This window comes from Haliotis cracherodii, unplaced genomic scaffold (genome assembly GCF_022045235.1).
Source record: "Haliotis cracherodii isolate W230 unplaced genomic scaffold, xgHalCrac1.p SCAF_11, whole genome shotgun sequence".
NCBI lineage: Eukaryota > Metazoa > Mollusca > Gastropoda > Lepetellida > Haliotidae > Haliotis > Haliotis cracherodii.
The window spans coordinates 23,219,247-23,232,641 of NW_027266266.1; the positions used below are offsets into that span (position 1 = coordinate 23,219,247).

General features: G+C 41.1%; 1 protein-coding gene across 1 annotated transcript; it reads right to left on the bottom strand.

The window, feature by feature from the left end:
* Positions 1–5,668: 5,668 nt before the first annotated feature.
* LOC139454953 (uncharacterized) lies at positions 5,669–6,799 on the bottom strand. Its single transcript, XM_071236550.1, has one exon. It carries the CDS (start codon positions 6,797–6,799, stop codon positions 5,669–5,671), a length of 1,131 nt encoding a protein of 376 aa, XP_071092651.1.
* Positions 6,800–13,395: the final 6,596 nt, after the last annotated feature.

A 13,395-nucleotide genomic window follows, 5' to 3' on the forward strand; every position in this document is an offset into this window, starting at 1 on the left:
AAAAGTGGTTACATCATGGCATTCCGGATAGCCAAGTCTCTATTCCTGGCTATCATTTACCGTTTAGGCTTGATCGCAACACTAGAGGTGGTGGGGTTGCAATATATGTCAGGAATAGTTTACACGTTAAACACATGGACCAATTAACTATAATTCGACTTGAGGCTATATAGATCCAACTGGTAGTGTAATAATTGGAAATGTTTATAGATACTGGGATCTCATTGACAAATCTATAGGTAATGCCATAGACCTTAATATTGATACAATTATAACAGGAGATTTTCACATTGATTTTCTTGGAGTAAATAAACAAAAAATTGAATATCTTCAATCGGCATATGGTCTAAAACAGATAATCTCTGACTCTGAGCCAACTAGAATAACCTACCATTCTAGTACGCTACTTGTTTTGATCTTTGTATTACGTTATAGTATTGTAACGACCTTCGGTGTGCTTGACCCTGTTTTTAGTGATCATTGTCCAGTTTACGTAGGAATTAATATACCTGAATGTTTTGTATATACCAGAAAATATTTAATTATAATCTTCTCGATGTTGATAGGGTATTAGTAGATCTCAATGGTAATGACTGGAACGAGTTAATAAATAGCAATTGCGTAGATGATGCAGTTACAAAATTCACTTCAATACTTTGTAAAAGCTACGACGTTTACGTCCCCAATATAATTATTACGGTAAGAAGTAAGGACAATCCGTGGATGAACAATGAGATCCATCGATTAACGCGTAAACGCAACCGTAAACATAAAACTGCATAAAGCAGAAACTATCCCTCAGATTGGAAAACCTTTAGACAATTACGAAATCTAGTTAGGATTGCAAAACAAAATTACTCCAGGTACTAAAACTTGGTGGAGTTTGGTGAAGCGCTTTCTAAAAAAACAAAAATCCAAATACTCTTTCCAGCTGTTATATATAAAGAAAAGGTTTGTGATGATGATGTATGTGATGCTAATATTTTAAACGACTACTTCTCTGAACAATCGACAGTCGAATTCCCGTCAAAAACATTGCCAGCTGTAAGTACTGAGTGTTCAAACACATTCGACCATATTGTCCCCACCCCAGGGGAAATTCAAGATGTTTTACTTTCTGTTGATACCACAAAGGCATCCGCACCTGACTGTATAAATAACAAACTTATCAAAGTTTCTGCTAAAAGCATATCCTTTCCATTATCATTAATCTTTGACATGTCACTTAAAAATTCTGTTTTTCCATCAAAATGGAAATTGGCATTATGCGTGTACATAACTGTACATAACGACTTTAACTTGAAATTGAATAGTTTATGTTTCTTTGGAAATTTTATTTGCTTCAATCCAATTGGTAATTTTCTCCAAATTGGCATTAATATTTTACGCAGTAGTATTTGGAATTCTAAGGGTGAAAATATATACAATAGTTTGTTGGCTCGACATGCTAAGCTTCATAGTTTTAGTTATAATTTTAAAATAATACTGATTTTCAATTATATTAAAACATTTTTATACATTTATGTATTTGACGTGAGGGGGGTAGCAGCGACACACATATATAAACATGCTGTATTTTATAATAATGATTGTACAATTTGGATTGCTTTAAACCTGTCTAATCAAACAAATATAGGATTTGATGTTGTCATATCGTGAATCAATTTATTTAATATTCACTTTATGACTTTGTTGTGTACTAGTCTTGTAAGCAAATTTTATTTCTTCCAAATATTCTATCACGAACACAAACAGTCAGCGCTCATGATTGCTATATCTATTGCACGAATGAATGAACACATCATCATTAATAAACTTACCTGAGCTCACTGTGTTTTCTGGAGTCAAATCTCTGTAAGTCATCCTGCACGGCTTCATTCACGTTTACCCTCAAATGTACGATAGAAAAATCTGCGATTCTGTGTGTTCAATGTTCGACTGCATTTTTGTGACAGGTGTTCGTTTATTCATTAAAATTCCACAAATTCATAAATCACATTGAGTTATTCGCCTCTTCTCCAGTTGCTCACACTCTCCACTGATGCTTACTGTCTTGGTTAACTGGAGTCCGGATATAACTAATTACAAACTCTGATCTAATTATGCTAATCGAGGAAGTGCATTATACCAGATGACAAACTTAGTTATCCTGTCACGCTAATTATTGTTTACAATGAACGCATATCAATTGACTTAACAAACATCCTTTTTTATATACTTATGTAGAAGTATCACGATGGACAGTGCATACAACTGTTTGTCAAAAAATACCAAGCAATATTTTAGATTCAGAATCACCATATCATGACATAACAGAAACTTATTTATATTATATGTTAAATTGTATACATTCCAATTTGCCGCTATTCACGATAAATTTATTTTACCGTCACTGTTTAAAACAACTCTGAACTACTTGTGTGTATAGTCATCTTATTAGTAAACTATTTCTTTATTATGTTAAATGCTGTCAACATGAATAAATGCCAATTATTTCATAACACTCCAAATATAGTTGTCATAATGAACATAGTTTTAAAGTATATTTGTCACATGCAATAATACTGTCCGGTATTATTAGTAATATTTTCAATATCAACCACATATTGTGAGAATCCAGTAAGAAGAAACTGAGTGGAAGCAGTGGTAAAATCTGTCCACATATACAGCATTGTATATTTTTGGATATACCATATATACAAAATTGTATATTTTTGGATATACCATATATACAAATTGCATATTTTGTTTATATAGGAATTTTCCCTTGTGTATGGACAGATATCCCACGGGACTTTGTGCGACGCCTGGTCCATTCCATGAGACGAAGATGTGTTCCTTGCATCGCAACCAGAGGTGGACACACACGCTATTGATTTGTAAATTAACATTTTGGCATGTTCGTGGTTTTTGTTATGAAATCACGCATTTTCTGAAGTCAGTATGGCAAATTAAACCATTTGAACACTTGAAAACCGAAATTGTTTCAGATTTGGCAAAAAACATAACATTGCATTAAATCTTATTCAATATCACAGGAACTGATGTGGTTCAGTATATTTCAGTCATTTTATAAATTGACTGAAATAGCTGTCCAATTATTTAATAGATTGACTTAACATTATTAAGACGGTAAATCACAATAAATTAATTATGCCAGGATTAGAAGCCAAACAATGTACAAATATACTTTTAATCCTTACATTTTCATATAAATGTTTGGAAGTCGTTATTATGATAATACAGATGGACATATTTTTCAGCCAATTTGTAAAATAACTGAATATTTTAGCGTTTAATAAATTTCCTTACTGAAAATTTTGCAAATTTAACTGTAAAAATATAAACACGATAAAATAAGCAATGATCAGGTGAAATATTTATTTTGTGTTGCAAGTCAAAATAGTGTAAAGGAAAATCGCACAATTACCAAGCAAGTGACGTATCAAAACTTCGTCACCATTACCGATGCTACCCACAAAGATACGTACATTTCCTCATCATTTCCCAAACTGTTTTTCATTTTGTTGATCAATGTGTCCATACGCCCTTATACTATCATTAAAAGTGACAAACGCACGTATGAATGGCGCAGCACAGGTCGCAAACTAGTCTAGGTTTCTGCTAGATCATCCGGGTACTCACGGGGAAAGACAATAACAAAGGCAACAACCAGTCCGGGGGAATTTTTTAGAACAGTGCCCCTTTAAATATAGTCGCACAACAAGTTCAGTTATGGACTTTCAGTCGGAGCATAAATTGGCCTCACAGTATCACCAAATACAAAACCACGCACACGCACACACGCGCACGCACGCAGGCATCCACGCACACGCACACGCACACGCACACACGCACACATACATACCCATGCTGAATGGCATGTTATTTACACCGTACAGTGTATACATAAATAGAGCTTTACAATACTTAGGATAAAGCAATAAATGAGGCAGCCTGGTTCCCTGGGTATGCTTCGCTGGCGCTACACTGGCGTAGGCAATGACTGCACAACGGCCGTCTGCACTAGACGAACAAACATGGCGGACATGTCATGTATTTACTACAGAAAAACGGTAGAACGGGTGGTTAATTTTTTTCTGGGTATTTTCATGAACGCTCTTGCAGTCTATATGTCACGAGAATAACGTTCATTGTTACTTTTAGCGAAGGAAAACATTATTTAAGCTGTTTCGAGACTCGAAAGTGGTCGTCACATCGGTGAAATGTAAACAATGACTCACACTCCATTTTCAACAGTGATATATGCGTTAATATTTCGTGTCAGCTTACTCTTGTCACGAAAGCGTATACATAATACATGGAATTAAACGACCACGTCAATAAAATGCCGTGAGCAGCTATATTTAAGCAAATTTGATGATCATTTTTAAATAATTTGGTACAGTGGTATACACACATCCATGTGCAGTCATTGCCTGGGTCAGTGTAGCGCCAGTGCTGCATAACCAGGGAACTAGGCTGTAACTGGGCAACTGAATAAAACAACAAGTGGGATGTGCGCTCACAGGTTTTGCGTCTACAGTAAATAAAGCGACAAAAGCCTTCCAATCCAATAGAAACCTCTTCATAAAGCAGTGTCGATCGTACAATTACATGTGTTTATGAATCAAGAGTCGTATGACGCTCTTTGGTATCTTGGCAAAAAGACTTTAATTTGCTGAATTTATAAATGTCTAACGTTATTACATGGTATTTAATACTATTTTAACATACACCATATTGTTAGATTATTCCAAGCTATACAAGGTCTAACTTGACTCTAATAATAATTTAACAGACGTATTTAATCAATAATGCCTAATTTAAAATGTGAATTATATTCCAAGCAACTAACAAAATAGAATGCAATAGGACATAGAATTATAACTGAGGATCATACAAAATAAGAAGTGAACATATCTTACCCTGAAATAACTTGGAGAAGCATGTATTAGTGGCCAGTCTTTAGTCGGTGTATCTCAGCAGTGAGGTGTCCTGAATAAAGCGTTCTGTATAACATGTGTGAACTATATATCATATATATAAATATATATAATTTGTGTATGCACAATGTATGTTTTGCCCACGTGATGTATGCAACCTAAATACAAATGAACATAGGCGTAACGGGCATAGTGATGAATACTAATTAATGCAACTCAATATTAATAACAGGTAGTATTCCCATAAAATTTGATATATTTACAGAACAGCGTTACAATTTCAGACGGAATGAATGTGTATGAGAAATTCTGTATATAATCACACAGGATAATTTCATAGAAAAAAAACTTCGGTATCGGGACGTGTAGTCCCAATTCTGTTATGGCCCGGGAAGGCGAAAATCAATCCCTCAGAGTAAGAAATTACGTTCGCCCTCCCTGTCATCACAAAAATTCTTATTATGGCAGATGATCGCCTTCCCGGTACTTGTTAATTACAAAGAAAAAAACAATGAAATGAGGACACTATTTAATCTGGACAACAAAGTCAATATATAACAAGTATAGTATAACATATCATATATCATGCATGTATTTGAAGATGTATATAGACATACATTTTATCATTTATGTAATAATTCAGTTCATTCCCAGTGCAGTAGATCTGCCACATCGTCAGTGTAGTCCATTGTTGTCGTCAATTGGTTCAACAGATCTTCTTTCTAGGCACGGAGTCTAGAGTCAATCACTCGGTATTTTCTCTTCCGAGCAGGTGCTCTTGGGTGAGCGCCTAGCTGCTCAACCCTCACTTCTTTTAGAGATTGTTCACGTTTCAGAAGATTCACTACCTCGAAGATGTTAGGGTGAGTCTTCTGGGCGCTCTTGTTCAAGGGATGATGCCTTCTTTCAAGGTTGTTGTTTGTTCTGCGTCCCTGGTTTCCGAAGTGATTCCACAGGTCCTTGCTCCAAGATCCTTCTACCCATGTAGTGGTAACATAGCCCATGAAGCGCGTCACCTTGACGCCTTGAGGACTGTCTGCAATCGCATCAGCCCACACGTCTTCAACCATGTCTAGTGGCACCAAGGGAAGGGCAGAAGCTCGTCTTACAACCTTCTTCACTTCTTCAACGCTAGTGTATTCTGTTGCCAGTCCTTCCTTCTGTACACGTCGCCACATACACTGGGTAAAGTGAAAGAAGCAGCCTCTAGTATGTGTAGTTGCGAACACAGATTGAACGGCGTTGTGGGCAGCGCGCTCAAAGTCTAGCTGAAACACCCGGGGAGACCAGTCAAAACCTAAGTTGTGTGCAGCCTCTTGGGTGTATTCAAAAGCTCTCACGTAAGTACACTCTGCCTTGTTTGGTAGAAGACAGAATACAAGAGGGAACATATGCTCTTGAAACTCAGCATGAATGGTGTACACTTGGTCGAACAGCTTCGGAGAAGACGAGAAAGTGCCATCTGCATACACAATGTCTGCTTCACATATCAGTTCTAGGTTCTTGTCAGTAGTGAAGATAAGGATAGGGTCTTCGCCTTCTGACATAGGTAGCGTATGAAGAAATCTCTCTCCTCCTTGAGTACGGGTCCACTCGCCTTCTAAGTTGACGTGTAGTCTACTTTGAGGCAGGCGTGGAATAGTCTTGTGACGCTGGCGGTAAAGGATAGTGTTCATCGCTGCAAAGGTCGGGATCTCAGCCAGCACACCATCAGGTACAACGTCATGGTTCTTCCTCAGGTTGGCGATCTCATCATCGTAGATCCTGGGTTTTGGAGTCACCTCGGTCTTGGTACGATGAACTAGTTTCGATTTGAAGGCATCAACGTTAATGACGTTAATGATCTTGTACATATAAAAATCTTATATATTCTTACTTGGGTTTCAGAACAAAGAGACATCCTACTCACAATTCAAACAACTTTTGCGTTAAAGTCGCATCTTCTCAATACAAGATATAGTAGTAGAGATTAACTGATTCCCGCGTGTTGTTATAGCTTCATCGTTTCTTTACTAGATTACTTAATCTGAGTTCAATGGAAGTTAGTAATCACATTCTCTGAGTTCAATTTTAACAATTTTAGTAGATTATCTCTTTCTTTTTTTTCCGTCTCACGAGTTCAATGGAAGTTAATAATCACATTCTCTGAGTTCAATTTTTTTTTATCTCTTTCTTCACTTTTCCGTCTCACAACACCCCAGTGTCATCAATGTATAAGTGTCCGTTGTATACATAACGAGGGTACACATCACTGATCTTTTCATTCGCCTTCCCGGTCCCCACCCCCAATTCAGTTCACAAAAATACCAGCCCTTTCCGTCTCCACCCCCCCCCCCCCCCCCCCCCCCACACACACACACATTTCTCTTCCCCCCGAAACCATTAATGAGCCACCTCTGTCATGTTCGGCTACGTAAACACCTTGAAATCGCTCTCCTGCGCTGCAAAACGCCAAACCCGAACACGTGAAGTCGAACACCCGAACACGTGAACAGTACCGTGACTTGTCTGTGAAGCGTACGGGTGTCCAATCATTGATTGTCCAGTTAACATGACCTCTCGCCCAATCCAAACGTGCTCGCCTGTGACGCTGTGTAGGACATACCGCGGGCGATTACGGACTGTTTACTCCAGTGGCCTTCCGCAGTTCATTTTTGAGCATGGTTGCTATCACAAAGTAATGACATCTAGCGGAGAGCAAGAGAAACAGGTCCTCTCGCTGTGTGGTGGAGCGTTCACGACCACCTCCATGTCGCTGGGTAGCTGAGCCATGAGTCTGATACCGATTTCATGCCCTGCAGACCACGCTTTGACTCGCAGGTAGGACGTTGGCAATGTGGCGTTGTGTTGCCCCAGTTTCAAGCGCACTTCCGCATCTGGCTCATTCCTTGACTGCCAAACGACGTCGCTGATGTGGAGGGGGTATTTCTGTTTTCAGTGACTGCAATCAACACTTGTCAGGCTTTCAAACAAAGGAGTGCAAGGTTCCAATGACAAACAGTCACAACGGTTGCAAATGTGGTTATCATGCATCACGTGCATCACGTGCATCATGTGCAAATGGTGTCCATCACAGCATGCCATTACCTTCTTAGTGTGGTATGTGGCTCCAGAGGGGTCACCCAATCATTCTGTCCTGGGCTTCATTCCAATATGACTTCATGTCATAATTTCATGTTGCATTATGGATGTGATCCTTAGCAAACCTTGAGTAGTATATCATCTGGCTTGTTTTCTCAGTACTCGTATTGTACCCGTGATCATGACTTTCACTTAGTGACAAACGTCTATAAACGACGTCACTGTGGATTTTGCTTCCAACATCGGGCAGGTAAGCATTGAGATGATGTTCAGAAGTGTAAACCCCACTCACGTGTTCCCTCGTTCCAGTGATAGGATATGTAAAGTAAGATGTTCTGTTTCTTTACCCTATTATTACAATAATGTCCCATTGAAGGTACCAATCTCATTCATACCCCTTGCGAAAAGTCAAAATATTGAAACTAATGTGGTCGAGCAACTGGAGTGTGTTCTGTTCATCTATGGAGCAGCATACAAAAGGGCCCTGTTTGTCAAACTGACATTAGACGTGACTTGAATATAGTCAAATCAATATTTCACATATGAAGGATGGCACACGAAGAAAGATACAATGACGTAAGCCAGGTCTCAGTACTAAAAAGCACTAGCATACTGCATTTACGTAGTAGAGCAAAGGTTAGATGTATATCTAACTACCCTGAATAAAATTTGGAACCGAACACAGTTAGTAAGTCAGTTGGATTTGAAAAGTAGTTCGACGAAATTTCGGCGTGTCAGCCTTATGTGGTAGGAAAGTTTTAGAAGTAAACCATTTGGGGGGAACTATATCAGCACGAACCGAGATTTGTACACGCAATCATAGGCTTCTGGCAAGCTTTAAGGACACCAACTCCCACTTTTGACGACTAGGATATCTGTGCACAACCTCGTCCTCCAATGAACACCACGCATGAACATGAACCATTGCTGGTTATTACCATAAAACCTAACTGTGTACATTCCATAACCAGATGGCAGGTTGTTTCTATGTGATTGAGTGAGTTGGATTTAACGCCGCTTTTAACAGTATTCCAGTTATATCACGGCGTGTCAGCTTAATGTGGGAGGAAAGCCCGAAGTGATGCAGGTCTCAAGTGTTTACCGCTTTGGTGAAACCCACGAGCACGGGTATGGTGCTGACAAACCTAGAAACATAATCGGGGCGAACCGGGATTCGAACCCACAATCATAGGTTACTGGCGTGCCCATGCAAGGAACGCAACTCTGCACAACGAAACGCGGCGCCTCAAGCGACTGGGCCGCCCGTGCGCCCTCATTTGGAAGAAGTGACAAAGAATGCTTTGGAGAATTTCATACTCAATCGGACCACTTGTATGTCTCCGCCTCTGCAACAACTGACTCTTTCTGTACATAGGTGAAGGTGACAGATATGTCAGAGATGTGCCAGGGGGTGGGCAGTGCTGTTGGAGGTAGTCTGCTGATCCAATACTGGACAATATGTTTGTAGGCAGGCATGTCCTCAACATCTATGGTTTACTGGGTCAGAGATGTGCCAGGGGGTGGGCAGCGCTGTTGGAGGTAGTTTGCTGATCCAGTACTGGACAATATGTTTGTAGGCATGCATGTCCTTAACATCTATGGTTTACTGGGTCAGAGATGTGCGAGGGGGTGGGCAGTGCTGTTGGAGGTAGTTTGCTGATCCAGTACTGGACAATATGTTTGTAGGCATGCATGTCCTCGACATCTATGGTTTACTGGGTCAGAGATGTGCCAGGGGGTGGGCAGTGCTGTTGGAGGTAGTTTGCTGATCCAGTACTGGACAATATGTTTGTAGGCATGCATGCTCTCAACATCTATGGTTTACTGGGTCAGAGATGTGCGAGGGGGTGGGCAGTGCTGTTGGAGGTAGTTTGCTGATCCAGTACTGGACAATATGTTTGTAGGCATGCATGTCCTCGACATCTATGGTTTACTGGGTCAGAGATGTGCCAGGGGGTGGGCAGTGCTGTTGGAGGTAGTTTGCTGATCCAGTACTGGACAATATGTTTGTAGGCATGCATGCTCTCAACATCTATGGTTTACTGGGTCAGAGATGTGCCAGGGGGTGGGCAGTGCTGTTGGAGGTAGTTTGCTGATCCAGTACTGGACAATATGTTTGTAGGCATGCATGTCCTCGACATCTATGGTTTACTGGGTCAGAGATGTGCCAGGGGGTGGGCAGTGCTGTTGGAGGTAGTTTGCTGATCCAGTACTGGACAATATGTTTGTAGGCATGCATGCTCTCAACATCTATGGTTTACTGGGTCAGAGATGTGCCAGGGGGTGGGCAGTGCTGTTGGAGGTAGTTTGCTGATCCAGTACTGGACAATATGTTTGTAGGCATGCATGTCCTCGACATCTATGGTTTACTGGGTCAGAGATGTGCCAGGGGGTGGGCAGTGCTGTTGGAGGTAGTTTGCTGATCCTGTACTGGACAATATGTTTGTAGGCATGCATGTCCTCGACATCTATGGTTTACTGGGTCAGAGATGTGCCAGGGGGTGGGCAGTGCTGTTGGAGGTAGTTTGCTGATCCAGTACTGGACAATATGTTTGTAGGCATGCATGTCCTCGACATCTATGGTTTACTGGGTCAGAGATGTGCCAGGGGGTGGGCAGTGCTGTTGGAGGTAGTTTGCTGATCCTGTACTGGACAATATGTTTGTAGGCATGCATGTCCTCGACATCTATGGTTTACTGGGTCAGAGATGTGCCAGGGGGTGGGCAGTGCTGTTGGAGGTAGTTTGCTGATCCAGTTCTGGACAATATGTTTGTAGGCATGCATGTCCTCGACATCTATGGTTTACTGGGTCAGAGATGTGCCAGGGGGTGGGCAGTGCTGTTGGAGGTAGTTTGCTGATCCAGTACTGGACAATATGTTTGTAGGCATGCATGTCCTCGACATCTATGGTTTACTGGGTCAGAGATGTGCCAGGGGGTGGGCAGTGCTGTTGGAGGTAGTTTGCTGATCCAGTACTGGACAATATGTTTGTAGGCATGCATGCTCTCAACATCTATGGTTTACTGGGTCAGAGATGTGCCAGGGGGTGGGCAGTGCTGTTGGAGGTAGTTTGCTGATCCAGTACTGGACAATATGTTTGTAGGCATGCATGTCCTCGACATCTATGGTTTACTGGGTCAGAGATGTGCCAGGGTGTGGGCAGTGCTGTTGGAGGTAGTTTGCTGATCCAGTACTGGACAATATGTTTGTAGGCATGCATGCTCTCAACATCTATGGTTTACTGGGTCAGAGATGTGCCAGGGGGTGGGCAGTGCTGTTGGAGGTAGTTTGCTGATCCAGTACTGGACAATATGTTTGTAGGCATGCATGTCCTCGACATCTATGGTTTACTGGGTCAGAGAGTGTCATCTCCGGGAGTGACCGGCTGCATTTCTTTTTTCTTACCTGCCCGATATTCAATGATGTAATCATTTTCTTTGAGTGGAAGAGCTCATCTGGAGAGTGTATCGATACCCTTTTGCTTGAAAGTTAACCCCTTTGTGGTCTGTATTCACTTTCAAAGGGCTATTTAGAAGTTCTCTTGGTGTATTGTGATTATTTTCATTTAGAAACGATATTATATAATTATATACTCTCAGCAGAACCTTGCTTCACCTCGATTGTTGAATGGGTGAACATGGGTGAAACGTTCTTTTAACATGTGAAAACAGAATGTGTCTGTGAGGGTTTAAGCAAATGTCACAATTATTGAATTAAATAATTGTCATGCATAGACTTGTAATAAAGATGTAAGAGTCATTCTTTGTGAAAGAACATTTACACTTTGGGTATCAAAGTATACTTTGAGTCTCTGGACCCAGACTTGTATTTGTGTTGAATCACCACTAAAGGTGTTTACCAAAAGTTGACTTGCCATATCCTGCAATGTATTATTATCTTGTGCCTCCTGATGTTGGTATGTGTCACTGGAGGGTGGTTGGGGGAGGTTGGTGGCGCTTGACCCACCTACAGTCTGGGATAAAGGGGGTCCTCTGTGGGGAGGATGACAGAAGTAAGGTTCGTTGCTGTAGACCTTGTAGTTCTGTGTCCGGTGACAAGTTGTGTTAGGTTAGCTCCTTTGCTTTGCATCGAGAGGTTCGGGGCTCGTTCTTTTTCCACCAGTTCAGATCACGTTCATCTCAAGCTACATACATACATACATCAGTTAAAGTAACTGGAACATGGCTACATAGATTACATATTATTAAGTACTGCCAACATCAGTTGAATGAATGTAAATTTGACCTTATTTGAGGATGGCTACAGTATTCAGTAAACTGAATACCTTGCACGTCATACAATGGCTTCTATCACCAAATCTGTACACTTCCTGTATGCCTGCAACGCCTGTAAACATGACGTCTACCATCCAGACGACGAAGCATAAAACGTGACTCGTCACACAACCAAACTTGTCTCCATCGCAGTTGTGGCCATACTCTGTGACCTTGACACCATTGACGTTGAAGCCGACGATGCAGGTCCATCAAAATTTCACCTCGAACTGGTCGTCTCGCGCGAATACCCTTAGCGCATCAATGTGGTGGTTCTTTCACGTATATGACGTAGCTGTGAATCTGTCCTGTGATATACTGGCCGACCAGATCTGGGAGGTCACGTGTTGGTCCGTGTGTCTGATAACACTTCCACAGTCTTGTAATGGCGCTTGGTGCTACATGGAAACACCTGACTACAGCTAAAGATGATTTTCCTAGTTGCACTCGGTCGATGGCGTTGTTGCGTTGGGCTTCCGTCAGGCGTGGCACGTTTTAGCTGTTCACTTGCTGCAAGATTGGCATGCAAATGAGAACTCACGGTAGCCATTTGATTACGGAATTAAACCTGTGACTACTCTAGATGCGTGACAGGCACACCTTTGTGACACTGATTGTTGACTTGGGCAAGGTTGTTTAACATTTTAAACAAGCATAAAATACTCATTCATGTCCCTTTGTGTGCAATGCATTAGCTCCTGTGAACTATGTTCACTTGGCCTTTTTGTAAATGGCCTGATTGCAGCACTAAAATGTTATTACAGGTGTTGTTTTGCCACCTACAATTATGTTAGAAAACTGTATTTGTAATGAGTTGTGTTATTACATAAACAATATCCAGAGAAGTATTTGTTTTTAGTTTGGTTTGTTGTTTAACGCCGCACTCAGCAATATTCCGGCTATATGACGGCGGTCTGTAAATAATCGAGTCTGGACCAGACAATGCAGTGATTAATTTCATGTGCATCTATCCACGCAATTGGGATCGATGACATGCATCAAACAAGTCAGCGAGCCTGACCACCCGATCCTGTTAGTCGCCTTTTACGACAAGCATAGACACCTTTTACGGCAAGCATGGGTTGCTGAAGACC